We start from the raw sequence: 14,207 nt of genomic DNA on the forward strand, positions 1-14,207 counted from the left end.
ACTGATCAGAAGACCCATTCTCGAAGACAAAGAGATTACGGAATGCGTTGGGACCTGAATTGATCATTGCAGGGCACTCAACTGGAACCTTCGATGTCCTTTGTTCAGCGTCAAGGCTGGCGGATAGCTTCCCCTCTTTTGGCTTTCACCAAGAACGTGAAGGCTAACAAAGACACAGCATGGCAGCACAGACAGCTTGCAACTGAAGGGAGGCCGGCATGTGGCTAAGACGTGCACTCCCTTGGACTATTGCTAATTTTACACCGTTGCAGGCTTTATTGAGTACCTCTTCCGGATCGGTCACTTGAAATGGTGGGCACACAGACGTTGGCAACCAACTAGGTGGTCACCCTCGAGTTCCGTCAACCACAGCGAACGAAGCTGTCGCGACAATTCGTGACTGCATGAAAATTTCTCTCAGTTTTCACTTCCGACCGGATCTATAAGGTATAGTACTCCAATTGGACATTAACACAGGAGAAGGGACCGCGATTATCACAGCAACTTCGCCCACCTCAAAGACCGGCAATGCCGATGGCATTCACAGACCACCCTTTCAGTCCCTCAAAGAAACAGCCCTTTCTTTGTTCGCGATATCAGACCCAAGCCTCGAGAGCATGTGCCAGGTTACCCTCCCGAAGAACAATGGTATTGCCAGGGGCTGGTGTTCCCTGCAGCCTGAGTTGGCTGCTGGAGATAGTTCACCGTGGAGGCAGAGCACATCTGTCATTTAACCCTCCATCAGCCTCGGCCAGTATTCACCCCTTCCCTCCAATCTTATGTCTTTACTCTCTTTGCCGTCCCTTATAGACTTCTCTTCCCCAACTTGATCTCTTCTGTGTTCGTTCTCTCCCTTTTCTTCGCATTGTATCATAGACCGCCCAACCACTTGATCCCTCTCTACACACCTCCTCTCTTCCCTTTGTCGTTGTGATTTGGTGATGGAGGACATACCGCTATCGGCCGCTTTTGGCACAGGCGAGCCGACTCCCTATGTGTCGCCTGGCAATGCCGCCAAGCGCGTCAACCCTACCATCACACCTCAAGATCGCGACTGGAGAAGGATGCTCTACACCTTTACCGAGCTGCACAAGTCCGACAAAACTCTCCAGAAGATCCTGTCGGAACACTTTACCTACCACGAAGCCCGCATGCTGCTAGCCTCGGACCGTGCCGACATCAAGACCCTTCAGGATGCCAACACGGAGCGGTACAACGCCTTGCTTGAGGGGCGCTTTCGCGGCGTCGAGAGAGATTTGGTGTCCAAACTCACCATGATGTACTTTGGTCTACCCGTTGAGCCCTTGACCTCTCTTTTGGAGGAGCTGGTCAATGAGTTTGGGCTTAATCAACCAAATGTCCCGATGTACAATGTTCAGCCCCCGCTGCATTTCCTCTCTGCCCACCAAGCTCGCAACTGGGGAAAGGATAACTTGCGAGGTAAGCCGATGAGTCTACGGTCTGGCATGTATTCAGCTAACAGCGTATAGGTCAGGAAGCTCCTTGCTGGCCAATGCCCATCCCGATGGGTGATGCGCCCACCCACCAAGAAAGACCTGTCCCGAAGAACACATCTATTCCCCAGAAGGAGCCAGTTATGGGCCTCCGAGGAGGCGATGGTGATGATCACAGTTATAGCGATAGCGATGATGGCAATGATGCCATGGGCTATATTTCCCCTGACGACGTGTTCCCTTATACTGTCCAGCGCGACTACTGGCCCCAATTCGAAACTACAGCTCTTCCAAAGGACGAATGGATCTACCTATATGGCCACACCGGATGCGTCCCTTTTGTCCCCCGTAAGTGGCGGTCATACGCGAAAGCTCTTCGACAGATTCTTCGTTTGGACCATACGTCCCCTGATTCTGATCCCGAAGATCCTGAAGGCCCCATCGACTACATTCTAGTTCACTTTAACCGAAAGACCAAAAAGGCGACGACGATAGACGATGAACTGTACCTGACTGAGGATAGTCCCGCCATGAAGTATCTCTTGGAGCACTTCACTGGTGACAACATCATCGACCATGAGGATTGTTGCGCTTTCTTTGCGACGTACGCAGGGGAGCATCCGCCACACCCTCGTCACTGGGAGCCTCATCCGGAGCAGTTTGAAACGGACTTGGCCAAGATCGGTCGTTATGTGTTTGACGCCAAGAGCGGTCCCGGAAAGAATGCCATCAGCTACGCCTACATAGCTTTCCCCAAAACCAAGACGGCAACCTTCACCATCGATAAGTTTGGCTGCAACCAGTTCAATACCAATTTTCGGATGGCAATGGATGTCCTGCTTGGCAAGCCTCGCACCTTCGAACCCGAACACGGATTGCTTCGCATTGTGGACAGGAACAAGCCGGACACGAAGATCTTGCCGCCTATTGTGTTTGATGCCATGGGCCAGATGCAGTGGGTTTGGGAGATGCTCCATCCTCTGAACAACCCAGGTGCCGACTGGATGGTGGACTGGATGGGTATGAGCGGCTACAGCACGACGCCTGTCATTGTGCCCAACTACTACCCAGACCCTCATCCTCACCTACTATCGGGCGAAGTTTGGACTGGGATGAGCCCCTTTGAAGATGCCTTCGAAGTCATACAAGATGCTGTCACCGAGGCCTTCAACGAGGAGACGATTGCTAGAATGGACTCGATCATTGTGAGGGGGGGGATGGGCAGCTTCGAGATTCCGACCAACCGCCCATGTCTCCTCGAGGAGCGATTACAGCTCGGAAAAGAGCTTCGAGGCATGATTTTTGATGAATGCTTGCTGATTCTTCCGGTCTGGAGAGCTGGGGAGAGCAAGCTGTTCCCAGCCTGGCCCACCACATCCGACGTATATACCGACTTTCCGCCCTTGAACTCTCGCTTGGGCACTTTGTTCAAGCTGATTGACTCTCTGTGCAGTGCCACCAACCACAGAAGAGACTGGCGCCGTGCAAAGGATGTCATCCTCCTCAAGTCCTTGCCTCCTTGGGACGCCCTCGAGACGCCCAAGACGGAATCCCCGGCCTTTCTTCTCACCACTGAAACAACCGAGGGCGAGTGGCTCGCGATTCGAAGTGCAATCACATCCTGTGATGTCTCGGTGTCATTTCTCAAGGCATCTGAGGCGGACTGGTGGCGGAGCATCGCCAAGAGCAACATCTGGGGTGTGCGACCAGATTTCGGTGACGACGACTCCCGCTCTTGGTTTTGGAATATGCACCCATGGACTGAAATCCAGGCCCGCATGATCAGAAAGGTCGACGGCAGTAAATCGTTACCGATCCCCCGTCAGCTCAAGCAAGAGGCCAAAGCTGCCGCTGAAGAACTTCCTTTCGCCAAGAAGTCCAAAGTTGGCGTCGACGGCCGGAAGGACACGGTTAAGGCTAAGGCCAAAGAGAGAGAGTCTGCGTTCAGCTCGCGGAGGCATTTCGGGAAGAGTCCTATCTTTGATCGTCCGAAGTCGCCTTATATCTCTCCTGGTGGATTGGCTCTCCCTGTGCCTGAGCCTCAAGAGGGGTCGGGGAAGCAGGCGGCACGACCTGAAAGCTCCTCAGGGCCCGCAAAGCGGGTTCCAGGGCACCAAGCCAAGCGTCCAGTGTCTCGTCGTGGGCCTCCTATACAAAGCTCTGCAAGGCCACTGCCTGAGCCTCCAGTCAAACCAACAGGCCAGAACAAGCGTGATACTCCTGGTCTACCCAGCTCTACAAAGCAGCAGCCTGAGCATCAGACCAAGCCTGGAGGCCAGATCCAGTGCGCTGTCCCTACTTCCCAATCCAAGCTTCAGCTTCCCTCATTCCTCTCAAGGGAGCCAAGCCCAAGGCGGCAGAGGAAGCCGGAGCCGCGGTCGCAACCGCAGCCACAGCCACAGCGAGAGCGAGAGCGTCCTGAGTGGCTCCGCACGCCGGGAGATAATAGGCGACCGATCTTTATAGAGAGTGAAGAAGAAGAGACAACCCAGAGTTCCGAAGACCCTTTGCAGGAAGAGCCAACCGAAAGCCCAGATCAAGGTAGACTCCCTCCTGATGCTGATCTCTGGGGAGAAGATGACGAGCCCATGGAGGATGTGGCCGAGGATGCTGCCGAGGATGCTGAAGAGGAAGGAGAGCCTAGCAATCAACAAGACAGGCGTCCTCGGGTCGAGTTCGCATCCGGCTCTGAATACGGCGATGACATTGTATCTGTTACTTCGGAGCCATCAGACGCACCTGTCACCTTCCATGAGCGTACTTCGCGCTTTAAACCCATGGAGCCCATCGACAAGGACGACCGAGCCAGAACGTGGGCTGAACAGCCTGGTATCTTTGAAGGCTGGGACCCCAAAGCATGGCCATCCTGCAATGACCTGGGCATTCCCATCACGGCGGCACCGACAGAAAAGGTCTTTCGAACGAGCGACAACGTCCCAATGATGACTAAGGCGGTACTCACACCAAGCGAGCAGGCTGAGCTGCAGAACAGCTTTTTCGGTGTCCGCAACATCGCCTTGAAGCGTGCCATGCAGTGTCCATTCCAGGGCTGCGACTTTTCTCACCGTCTTGATGAGCCAGAGGCCATTGAGCAGCACGCTAAGCTCGTCCACCAGGCGAAGAAGTGTATGTGGTGTGATGAGCCGCTGTTCGAGTGGTGGTCGCCAGAGCAGAGGATGGCTCACCTGCGCAAGAATCATCAGGTTAAGCTCATCAGGGCCTTGGGTATGAAGTCGCCTGCTGGTGACAAGACCAAGCCGTTCTCTTCATCGTTTGCTTCCGGCCCTCGCTGGCAGCAACCTACCGGTAGTCAAACAACCAATTCGGGTGGTCTGTTCAACAGGGTCCCTCGGTCAGAACGGCAACAGGTGTTTCCTCAGTCTGGAAACCAGAGCGCCCCCAGAGCCCCCATGGCTGACATGACGGGCACTGCCCCTCTCCAGGGTGGAAACGCCCAGCTGTTTGCTACAAACACCTCGCGAGGCACTATCCCTGACAGAATCCTGCAACTGTCTTCGGAGCTTCTGTCCCTTGTCTGTGGAGGTAGTGTCTTGCAGCCCATTGGCGTTGCTCCCGATCGAGTTGTGCAGATCATCTCAGAACTCCATGGCCTGGTTGGAGGAGTGAACATCCAGCGACCTCAAGCAGGAAACACAGCACCACCTCGGCGTGCTGCTACTGGGTCAGCTCAGATGGTATCTCGAGACGTCGTGGGAAAGATTCTCGATGAGTTCATTACCAAGCTGGCGTCCAAGGAGAAGGCTCAAGACAAGATACATCCCATGAAGAAGCTGTTCCCGGAAATGCACCCCTCCGCTTATGACCCCGTCGAGCAACAGAAGCTGTTTGACAGCTATACCCCAGCTCGAAAACTCCAACCTCCCCGGCAGCTCACATATCCTCTCCCCTGGTATGACTATCCTGGCCCCCTTGTCCACGTCGATCCTCCCATGACTTGTCCTCTTCCCGACTGCTTCGCCAACAACTTTGAGTACCTGCAATCTCGTCAGATATGGGATCACTTTGTGAAGAAGCATCCCGATGGCACTTTAGATCGCTGCCCCCTCTGCCATCTGCCGTTCGTATACACCACAGACGACAAAGAGACTGGCAAGAAGGTCAAAAAGCACTATCCAAAGGATGAATGCATCAAGCACTTTGACTGTCACATCTGGGAGCTCTGGGATAGATTGATGCCCAAAGGAAAGTATGCCACGTACGACTTTGTGGTGGATTTGCCGCCGCCGGGTCCTTATGAGGACTTGGATGCTGATGAGGAGGTGATGGCTCTTTTGGCTGCTCGCTCAAAGGATGCTGCTCGTCGGAAGGGTGGTGAAAAGACCATTCGTCCTGAAGGAGCTGCTGTTCACCCTCGGGAAGAGCACCAAGCAGACACTGCCCAAGAGGAGCAAGCAGCCGATACTTCTGGAAAAGACCCCCGATGTCCTTTCTTTGAGAAGTGTGGTGCCGTCATTGACTCGATGACGGATGAACAATTCCGCCGTCACATACGCGTCTGCCATCCAAAGGAGGTCCAGATGGTCGATTTTGACTCTGAAGATGGGGAAGAAACAGAGGAGGAAGCTCCAGGTCACCGTACTCGGACACCAGCGCCTACTCCCAGGCCTGCGATTCAACCAGAGGTCGCAGAGGCCACAGAGGCTACAGAGGCTGAGGGCGCTCAAACTGACGAGTCAAACCATCCTTCTTCTGAGACCGTACAGTCTGGGACGTCGACGTCCAGGAAGAGAAAGCGCAACATGAAGCCTCGCAATCAGGCCATGAGTCAGGGATCGGAAGATGAGCTCTCTAGCCTCGCTAGCGATACCCCCTCCCGCACCAGCCGAACACGTACTCGCGAGAAGCCGGTCCCCATTGACCTTCAGCCTCTTGAGGAGACTAACGCCTACGCCCCGGCGGCGAGTGAGTCTAGAAGCTCAGCGACCCAAGGCAGAGAGCGTCCTTCCAAGAAGCCCCGGAAAGAGCGCCAACCCCGTGACGATGATGGCGAGTATGAGGACGATGGGGCCTCGACAGATGACGAACCTGAAGAAGAGTCTCAAGCTTCCAAGCGCCCACGACGAGCTCGATCTCCAGACTGGGTCAAGAGGCTCGGCCCCGGAAGCCCTGACTTTGAACCAAGTGATGACATGTACTGCTCAAAGTGTCTCCGCAAGGCTCCCAAGAGCGGAAACAAGAGTCCCAGCCGTTCCCCCATCGGCCGCGAGAAGGAGCTCGAATACCACTCGGACCTAAACCGATGCTGTAGGATCCGCAACGGCGAGGGCGCTCCCGAGAACCTCCCCAACCGCAGCGGCTGGATTCGTGCCGCTGACCTGCCCGCTAAGCTCGGTCAGATCAAGTCGCAGTTCACGTCAAAGTATCCTGCTTATGATCGAACCATCTATCCGACCAAGCCGTCTGATAACAACGCGTCCGTGTGGCGATCTGATCCCAACAACGAGGACAATGAGCCTTTCTGGAACATTCCCTGGCCGCCCTACGAGGGTCAGCCTCCGTTCCCTGGCTCGTGGGAGGATCCCGGCATTCCCGCTGAGGAAAGGGGACGTAAGAAGCGTCGGGATTCGTGGCAGGGAAGACAAGAGGATGATCCTCTGTATAGATACCAGAGCGATGAGGACTCAGATGATGACCTGAAGCCTGATGAGGATGATATTGCAGAGCTTCAGGAGGAGGCGAGCAACGACAATAGTAGTGCTGCTAGTGTACTCAAGAGGCGACGGACCGGTGAAGCTGTCAACACACCTACCGGGTCTGGAGTCGACACTGGAGCTGAAGAAGAGGATGGACCTGCGACGAAGAAGGCTAAGAAGACTCCGGGTAATATGTTCCTCCCACAATCATGCATGTCAAGTCATGTACTAACACGATTTCTAGCAAAGCCAAAGCCAAAGCCAAAGGCCAAGAGAACTAAGGAACCTCGCGGCAAGGCGGCTAGCAGCCAGCCCAGCAGAGCGTCGAGTAGAGTTCGACAGAAGAAGTCTGGTGGTGCAAAGTCCAAGGGGCAGACATCACGGGCTTCCCAGGGTGTATCTGAGGATGCTTCTGGTACTGGGGAGTAGATGTTAGATGACAGATGATAGGTGTGAAAGGGAGAAGGAGTTTGGGATTGGATATGATTGACATGATTTTTGGGTTCGTAAGGGATGGCAAGGTTTTTGGCGGTACAGAATTGGGATTTGGGATGAACGATGTTTTTGTATTTCCTTGGTCTTTTCGGAGTTGCTGCTTTCGCCTTGCTTGGTAGTTATTAGAGATCTGGCGCAATCTTGTTGATCTTCATCCCATTATTTTGTCAATCGTCACATTTCTCAACTTTCTTACTCTCTAGATCACTATGGTCACACTAAATGACGATGTCTAACGCGAGGATAAATGCCATTCCATGAGTATTTGCCATTAATCGGTCACTGCCATTTAAACGCCTATATCCCAGGCGCTCTATCAGAGCAACGTCACTCAGCCTTGCATCTACAGACGCCAAACACGCCTAATATTTCCCCATTTACCCTGGAACATCTTGTTCCATCCATTCCATGTCCATCCATGTCCTCGGATTTGCCCATTAATCACATCATGTGTATCCCTCTTACAACGCCTCGATAGCCTTCAAGAGAACATCCACACCTCCTTCTCCCATCTCGCCCTTGTCGCCCAGCAACGAGCCCACATCACTCAGAATGCCCAATGGGATGTAGCATCCCGTCTTTGCCTTATCCAAGCTGTCCTTGAGTCGGCTGGTGTGCTCCCACTCCTTGGCAGCCACCTCGGCTCTATCAATGACTCGTGATGAGATGCCACACATGGCAGCGCAGTGCATACCGAAGCTGCCCTCGGCAACACCGTCCTCCAACTTGTACAGGAACGTGACACGTCGTTCCTCGTCATCAACATGAATCTGCATTCTTCGTGCTCGAATCTCGGGGTGATTCTCAAACTCGGTCGCTAGCGAGTGGTAGTGGGTGGCAAAGAAGCCAACACAGCCAATATGAGTAGCAACCTGGTGAAGAACAGCCTGGGCAACAGCAACACCATCATACGAACTAGTTCCACGGCCGAGCTCATCCAGAATGACCAATGAGCGAGGAGTAGCTTCGGAAAGGATCTTCTTTGTCTCGGACAGCTCAACAAAGAAGGTTGACTGGGCAGCAAAAATGTTGTCGTTGGCTCCAAGACGCGACATGATTCGATCGACAGGGGTCAAGCGGGCAGACTTGGCTGGCACAAAGCATCCAATCTGGGCCATAATGACCGCAATGCAGGACTAGATATTGTTAGTACCATGTCAAAGTATCATCGAGAATGGAACTTACCATGCGAAGGATAGTGGACTTGCCAGCGGCGTTGGCACCTGTCAGCAGGTTGATGTTGGCTTGCTCGCCGCCGAGCTTGATGTCGTTGGGAATAAAGTCGTCTACCGTGTTCATCATGCAAGGATGTCGAAGCTCCTGGAAGTCCACAGTGCTTCGTTCCTGGTCGACAAGCTGTGGGCGACAGCTGGGATGGCCGAGCGATGCTGAAGCCTTGGCCAAGCTGACCAGGCAGTCCAGCTGCGAGATGATCTTGATGGCCTGCAGCCACGTCTCGTAGTCGACATCGAACTTCTTGAAGAACCGAGAGGCGACGTCGCGTACAAGTTGCGAGTGTGTCTCCTCAGCTTCTTGCAACTCCCGGACGAGCTGGGACAGCTGGGGGAAGTAATAGCGCTTGACGTCCTTGGTGGCCGACATCTGACGCCAGTTGGACGGAACCTTGACACTCTTTGGTGCCTCCAGCTGGTAGATCTCCTTACCAACATCCCTGTAATTCAGGAGCTTGCACTTGAACTCCTTCTTCTTTTCAGCTAGAAGCTCGTCTAGCTGCTGCTTGATCTCTTCAATCCGATCAGCACTCTCGTCAAAGTCTTCCTCGATACCACGCTCGGGAATGAGAAGCTTGTCATCGCGAGCCTTGCGACGGTCAAATGCAGTCCTCCAGAAGCTGAGGGGCTCCTCAAGGTTCGGCATCGAAGAGATGAGGCGGTCAACAAGTCCATTGCCGCCCTTGAAAGCTCCAAGAAGGCTCATGGTGTACTCTATCTGCTCAAAGCCTTCCAGAACTTTGACGAAATCCTCGGGTTTGCACGCGCCGGCATGAATTCGTGAGATGAGTCGCTCCAAGTCAGGCATCTTGACGAGCTGCGAAGCAAAATCTTCACGAAGACCCTGGTCGGCGTTGAGCATCTCGACAGCATCCAGACGCTCGTTGATCCGGTCGATATTGTATAGAGGGTGGGCAACCCACGATCGGAAGAGGCGCTTTCCAAAGGGCGTTATGCACTTGTTAAGCAGGTTAAACAGGGTACCTTCGGCGCCGCCATTGACCGAGTTGGAAAACACTTCGAGATTGATAAGCGTCTGTCCATCCAGGACCAGAGTTCCGTTCTTCTGGATGGGATTATAACGCTCAAAGTTGCCCTGTGAGAGTAGAGGCCTCTCTAGCTTGAGGAAGCGTAGATACGAAACCAGTGCTCCGACGGCTGACATGACAATGTCATCGTCTCGGAACTGTTGGAGAGCCTCGGGCCAAACTTCATCATCAACATCTTCAACCTTGAAGTACTTTCCGCAACCAAGCTCGCGGCGGGTCGTGTCTGCATCCCAGAACTCAGTGTCGGGCTTGAGGTGTGTCCAGATGGTTGTCGGGCTGGTGTTGTTCTTGAGGATACGCAGTGCCTTGGTTGAGAGTTTCGACTTTTCCAGAAGAAGCTCTCGAGGACCAGTTTGAGCGACCAGAGTCTCAAACTTGGTCAGATCAACATCGTCCACAAAGCTAGACAGGTAGAATCGACCAGTAGCAGTGTCGGCAAAGGCGATGCCAAAGGCAGGGAGGTCGTCCACCACGGATTCCTTGATGGCCACGCAGTATGAAGCCATGTCGTCTTGCAGCATGCCGCCATCGACGAGGGTTCCAGCAGTCAAGACACAGGCCAACTCACGGGTGATGACCTTGTCTGCCTTCTTGCCACTCTTGTCTTGTCGTTCACGCATCTCCTTGCCCAGGTTGGTCTCCATCTGATCAACGCGAGCTACCTTGTACTGCTTGGCGATGAACTGGTTGACCCAGTAGTCGAGCGAGCTCTCTGGGACTCCGACCATACGCATGTTGACGCGATCCGTCATCTTAAAGTCAAACTCCTGATGTCCCACAGTAGCATCGTTCTCGTAGAGTTCGTAAAATTTGCCCTTCTTGAAAAAGACAATCGTGTCCCAGAGGTTCTGCTTGATCTCCCAGTACTGGGTCTCGAAGGGCGAGAACTTCTTCCAGGCAGCCGGAGGAATGTAGATGGTTCTCTTGTCGTACTCGGGGTTGTCAGGTGTGCGCTTCTCCTTGTCCATGATCTTAGCAAGCCAAGGATATCGCTGCTCAGGCTCCTTGACATATGCCTTCTCCTTGTACTTGGGGTCCTTTGCGGCCCGCTCTGCTGGCTTCATAACGGGGTGTTTCTCGGATGATTTGGGGTCGTAGTTCCATTGAGACGCTGTTGAGCCTTCTGGGATGTCTTCCATCATCTCGTCATCCTCGAGGATACTATCCTTGATATCGATATCGGGTGCGGGGACGGGTGATGACATGTTGGATCGCTTTCGCGGAGCAGCTGGCTTCGAGGATCGCTTCCGCTTCTTGGGTCGAGATACATCTTCGTCTGAGTCGGATGCGATAAAGTCATCCATGGTGTCTATGGTGGTGAGTCTTGTGTCGAAAGGCGACTGAGAGTAGCGCATACCAGTATCCTCTGCTTGCTCAGCATCTTCCTCATCGTAGTCATCTTCATCCTTGACGGATGGGCGTGCTCTTGATCGCCGGCGGGCACTAGAAGCGCCAAACGTGAAGGGCTCGTCATCGGAGGACTCGGCGTAGCTAACGACCTTTTTGACCTGGGTGGGTCAGCGGAGAGGAGAGGAGAGAAGGGGCGAGAGATTGTACCTTGCGAGTAGGGCTGCTTGGGAGAGCGTCGTTCATTGTGGACTTGGGTTTCTTGTCTGTTCAGCAGATGTGATGGCTATGATGAGGATGCTGGCGTACCTTGACCGTTGACTCATTCTCTTGAGAACTCGGGGGCTCGATAGCGTCACTGCTAGGGACGGGAGTCGACAGCTTGGTGGAGGTCTTGGGAGTTGACTTGGGAGTCGGCTTGGGGAGAGAGTTGGCCTTTGTGGTTTCTCGGAGGCACAACGATTGCTTGTTGGCGGGAGTGTTCTTGCTGAGGGGCGATGATGCCGGGGCGGGGCTCGAGGGCGGAGCTTTTTGGAAGAAGGAGACAATAGAACGCTGCTTGGCTGAGGAGGAGGGTGCAGCTGGCTTGGTCGCCCTGGAGGGCGTTTTGGCTGTCGTTGGAGCCATGGTGAACGGACGAGGCAGCACCTAGGAACGGGGGGTCGTGAATATTGTAGCTGGTGTCCGCAGCCGTGATTCACGGGACGGCGTTACAGATCGAGGCGGGATGAACTTGAAACCGTCGAGGACATGCAATTGGTATCAACGACAGGAGAAACAAGAGTTGGTGATGGTTAAAGATGGGAGATCACAGACTCGACGTGGTTGATCCTTTATCGCCTGCCCTTCCGAAACGGAGATTGGCAGTCGCGTCGCGGAAAGGTCCAAGCGCGTGCGGGCGCGTCCCGTCAGGCAAGTTCTCGCGTAAAGCACCCCTGGCACCTGCCTCTGGTGCTGGGGAAACAACGCTACTGCCGACAGGGACCCACCTTTCGGCACTTCAAGATCATTTCCCCGTGATGCACTGTCACATCACCAAGGGCATCCATGAGCGTCCATTAGCTTCACCTCCATTGTAAAAACATCGTGAGCCGGTGATTCAGTGAGATGCCGACTACTGTGTTGAAAATTTCGCCCTTGACAGATAATTCCGGCCTGCGAGAATTTCAGTATTCCCGATCACTTACACCTGATTGGCCCAAGAGTTGCTCGTACCCAGTCGTCCTCATCCTTGTCCTCGGCCCCCTTGCCAACCTGAACGTTCGGTGAGCACTTTGGATCTGACATACTGGACCTCGCATTCTGATAAACCTGTCCCGGCCGCCGTGATGTCCTCGTTTGGGCGCCCCCACACTCAAACTTATCGGCCGTTAGGTGCACCATTTGCGGGGGGCTGGGACCGGGTTGCTGTGCCTTGTTGGCGAGGCTGTTCTCGGGTAAAATGACCACCGTGCTGATGACCTCTCCCTCCTTGCTCTTATCCCTGTTGGGCTTTGACGGTGGCTTTGCCTTTCTTGCCTGCCTCGACAGCCCTTATTGCTTCGTCGGCTGTTGTGGAGAAAGAGACAGAGAGAATTGGCCCTAGTCTGAGAACTTGGCCTGGATAGAGACGCGGTATATATTTCGGGCTGTAGTAGAGAGAGGCTGAATGAAACATGTCTTTTCGGGAGAACCGGCCAAACCAGCAAGAGGATTTAATACCCCCCGAGAGACTAGACGGCTGGGGTGTATATTGGGGACATGGCGTGTGGAGAGTTGAAGAGTTCGCTCCTTCGTCCGAAGGCGAAACGGAAGCAACGATGGACCTTGCTTGTGGATGGGTGGAGGGAGGAGATGACCAGCCGGCGATAGTCGGATAACCATTTCTCAGATGTCTCCTCCATGCCGGTAGGCTTGGGTTCGTCGTCGGATCTCTGTGATGCCCTATCACTATCATCCCACATTTGATGGGAGATGGTGCTCCTCAGAGAGATGTCTGAAAACGTATCGTTGGTAGGACTAGTCTCACCATCTGTGTCTCCGTCGTCTTCGCGATTTTGGTAGTCTTCTTAGCAGTCTTGTTCCTCCTCCCTGCTCCACCATGTATCTCGATAGAGGGTTGGCTAGAGAGCTCATCCATATCTCCGAATAACATGTCATCATCTTCCTTGGAACCATCACTGCTGCTGCCTGACTGCTCTTCATCACCACGATCGGTCTTTGGGATCCAAAGAGACGTTTTTCTCCTCAACGTTTCCTAGAAAGCAGCTTCTCAGCCAGCTCTCGATTCGATACCTCCAGTTGGATTTCCCGAGGCTTGATCATTGGGATTTGGAGATCTCGCTGGCCAACTCTGATTTTAGGAATTACGCCCACTCGATCATGGCTTCTTGGTATTGTTTGCCTTGGAGCTCTTCGCCCGGGCGCTTGGCGAAACCCCGCGGCAGGTTCATGAAGTACTTTTATGTTTCCCACATCGCCACTTAAATATCAATCTGAGAACTTGGCTGCAGAAACGTTAGCATGCCGTATGGAAAACAAGAACTAGTGGGTAGCTTGATGCTGTCACATAACTCAGGCGATGTGATTCTAGATCTAGAGACAAATACCAAGATTCTTCGAGCTAACAAGCTTATCCACGTCTTCATAGAGGGAATCCACACCCTCGGGGCTGACCTTGCGATACCACTGATACAATTCATCAACATGCTTGGCCATTCGCAACCAAAGACTCATCGAGCCCTTATACCCCTTAATCCCTTGAGTATATAGCATACTCAGCCATGTTCAGATATTATATGCTGAGGAATCGCTTAGGAAATTGGAGCAACCGCATGGAGGACATCGACGATGCAGTCATGAGTGAGTGGGGGATCCGGATCTTGGCCAAATACCACCTCCCCAAAGCCGACGCTTGCTGACACAATGCTTCAGGCCGTCTTCACTTTAAATTCGAGTACAAGGCCCTTGGCTCGGCCACCATGGCCGGAATATGGA

At 53.7% G+C, this 14,207-nt stretch overlaps 2 protein-coding genes across 2 annotated transcripts; one reads left to right on the plus strand and one right to left on the minus strand.

Annotated features, from left to right (window-relative positions):
• Positions 1-941: 941 nt before the first annotated feature.
• Positions 942-7,537, plus strand: LRP88_05778 (uncharacterized protein; the record flags this gene model as incomplete). Its single annotated transcript, XM_083242324.1, has 3 exons — positions 942-1,440; positions 1,491-7,295; positions 7,353-7,537. 3 exons carry the CDS (start codon positions 942-944, stop codon positions 7,535-7,537), a joined length of 6,489 nt encoding a protein of 2,162 aa, XP_083101260.1.
• Positions 7,538-8,064: 527 nt separating this feature from the next.
• Positions 8,065-11,858, minus strand: LRP88_05779 (mismatch repair ATPase MSH6; the record flags this gene model as incomplete). Its single annotated transcript, XM_083242325.1, has 4 exons — positions 8,065-8,739; positions 8,789-11,392; positions 11,442-11,483; positions 11,541-11,858. The coding sequence occupies 4 exons, from the start codon at positions 11,856-11,858 to the stop codon at positions 8,065-8,067; spliced, it is 3,639 nt and encodes a 1,212-aa protein (XP_083101261.1).
• Positions 11,859-14,207: the final 2,349 nt, after the last annotated feature.

Source organism: Fusarium phalaenopsidis (assembly GCF_050370095.1).
Source record: "Fusarium phalaenopsidis strain FUZ10S chromosome Unknown contig_32296, whole genome shotgun sequence".
In the NCBI taxonomy this organism is placed as follows: domain Eukaryota; kingdom Fungi; phylum Ascomycota; class Sordariomycetes; order Hypocreales; family Nectriaceae; genus Fusarium; species Fusarium phalaenopsidis.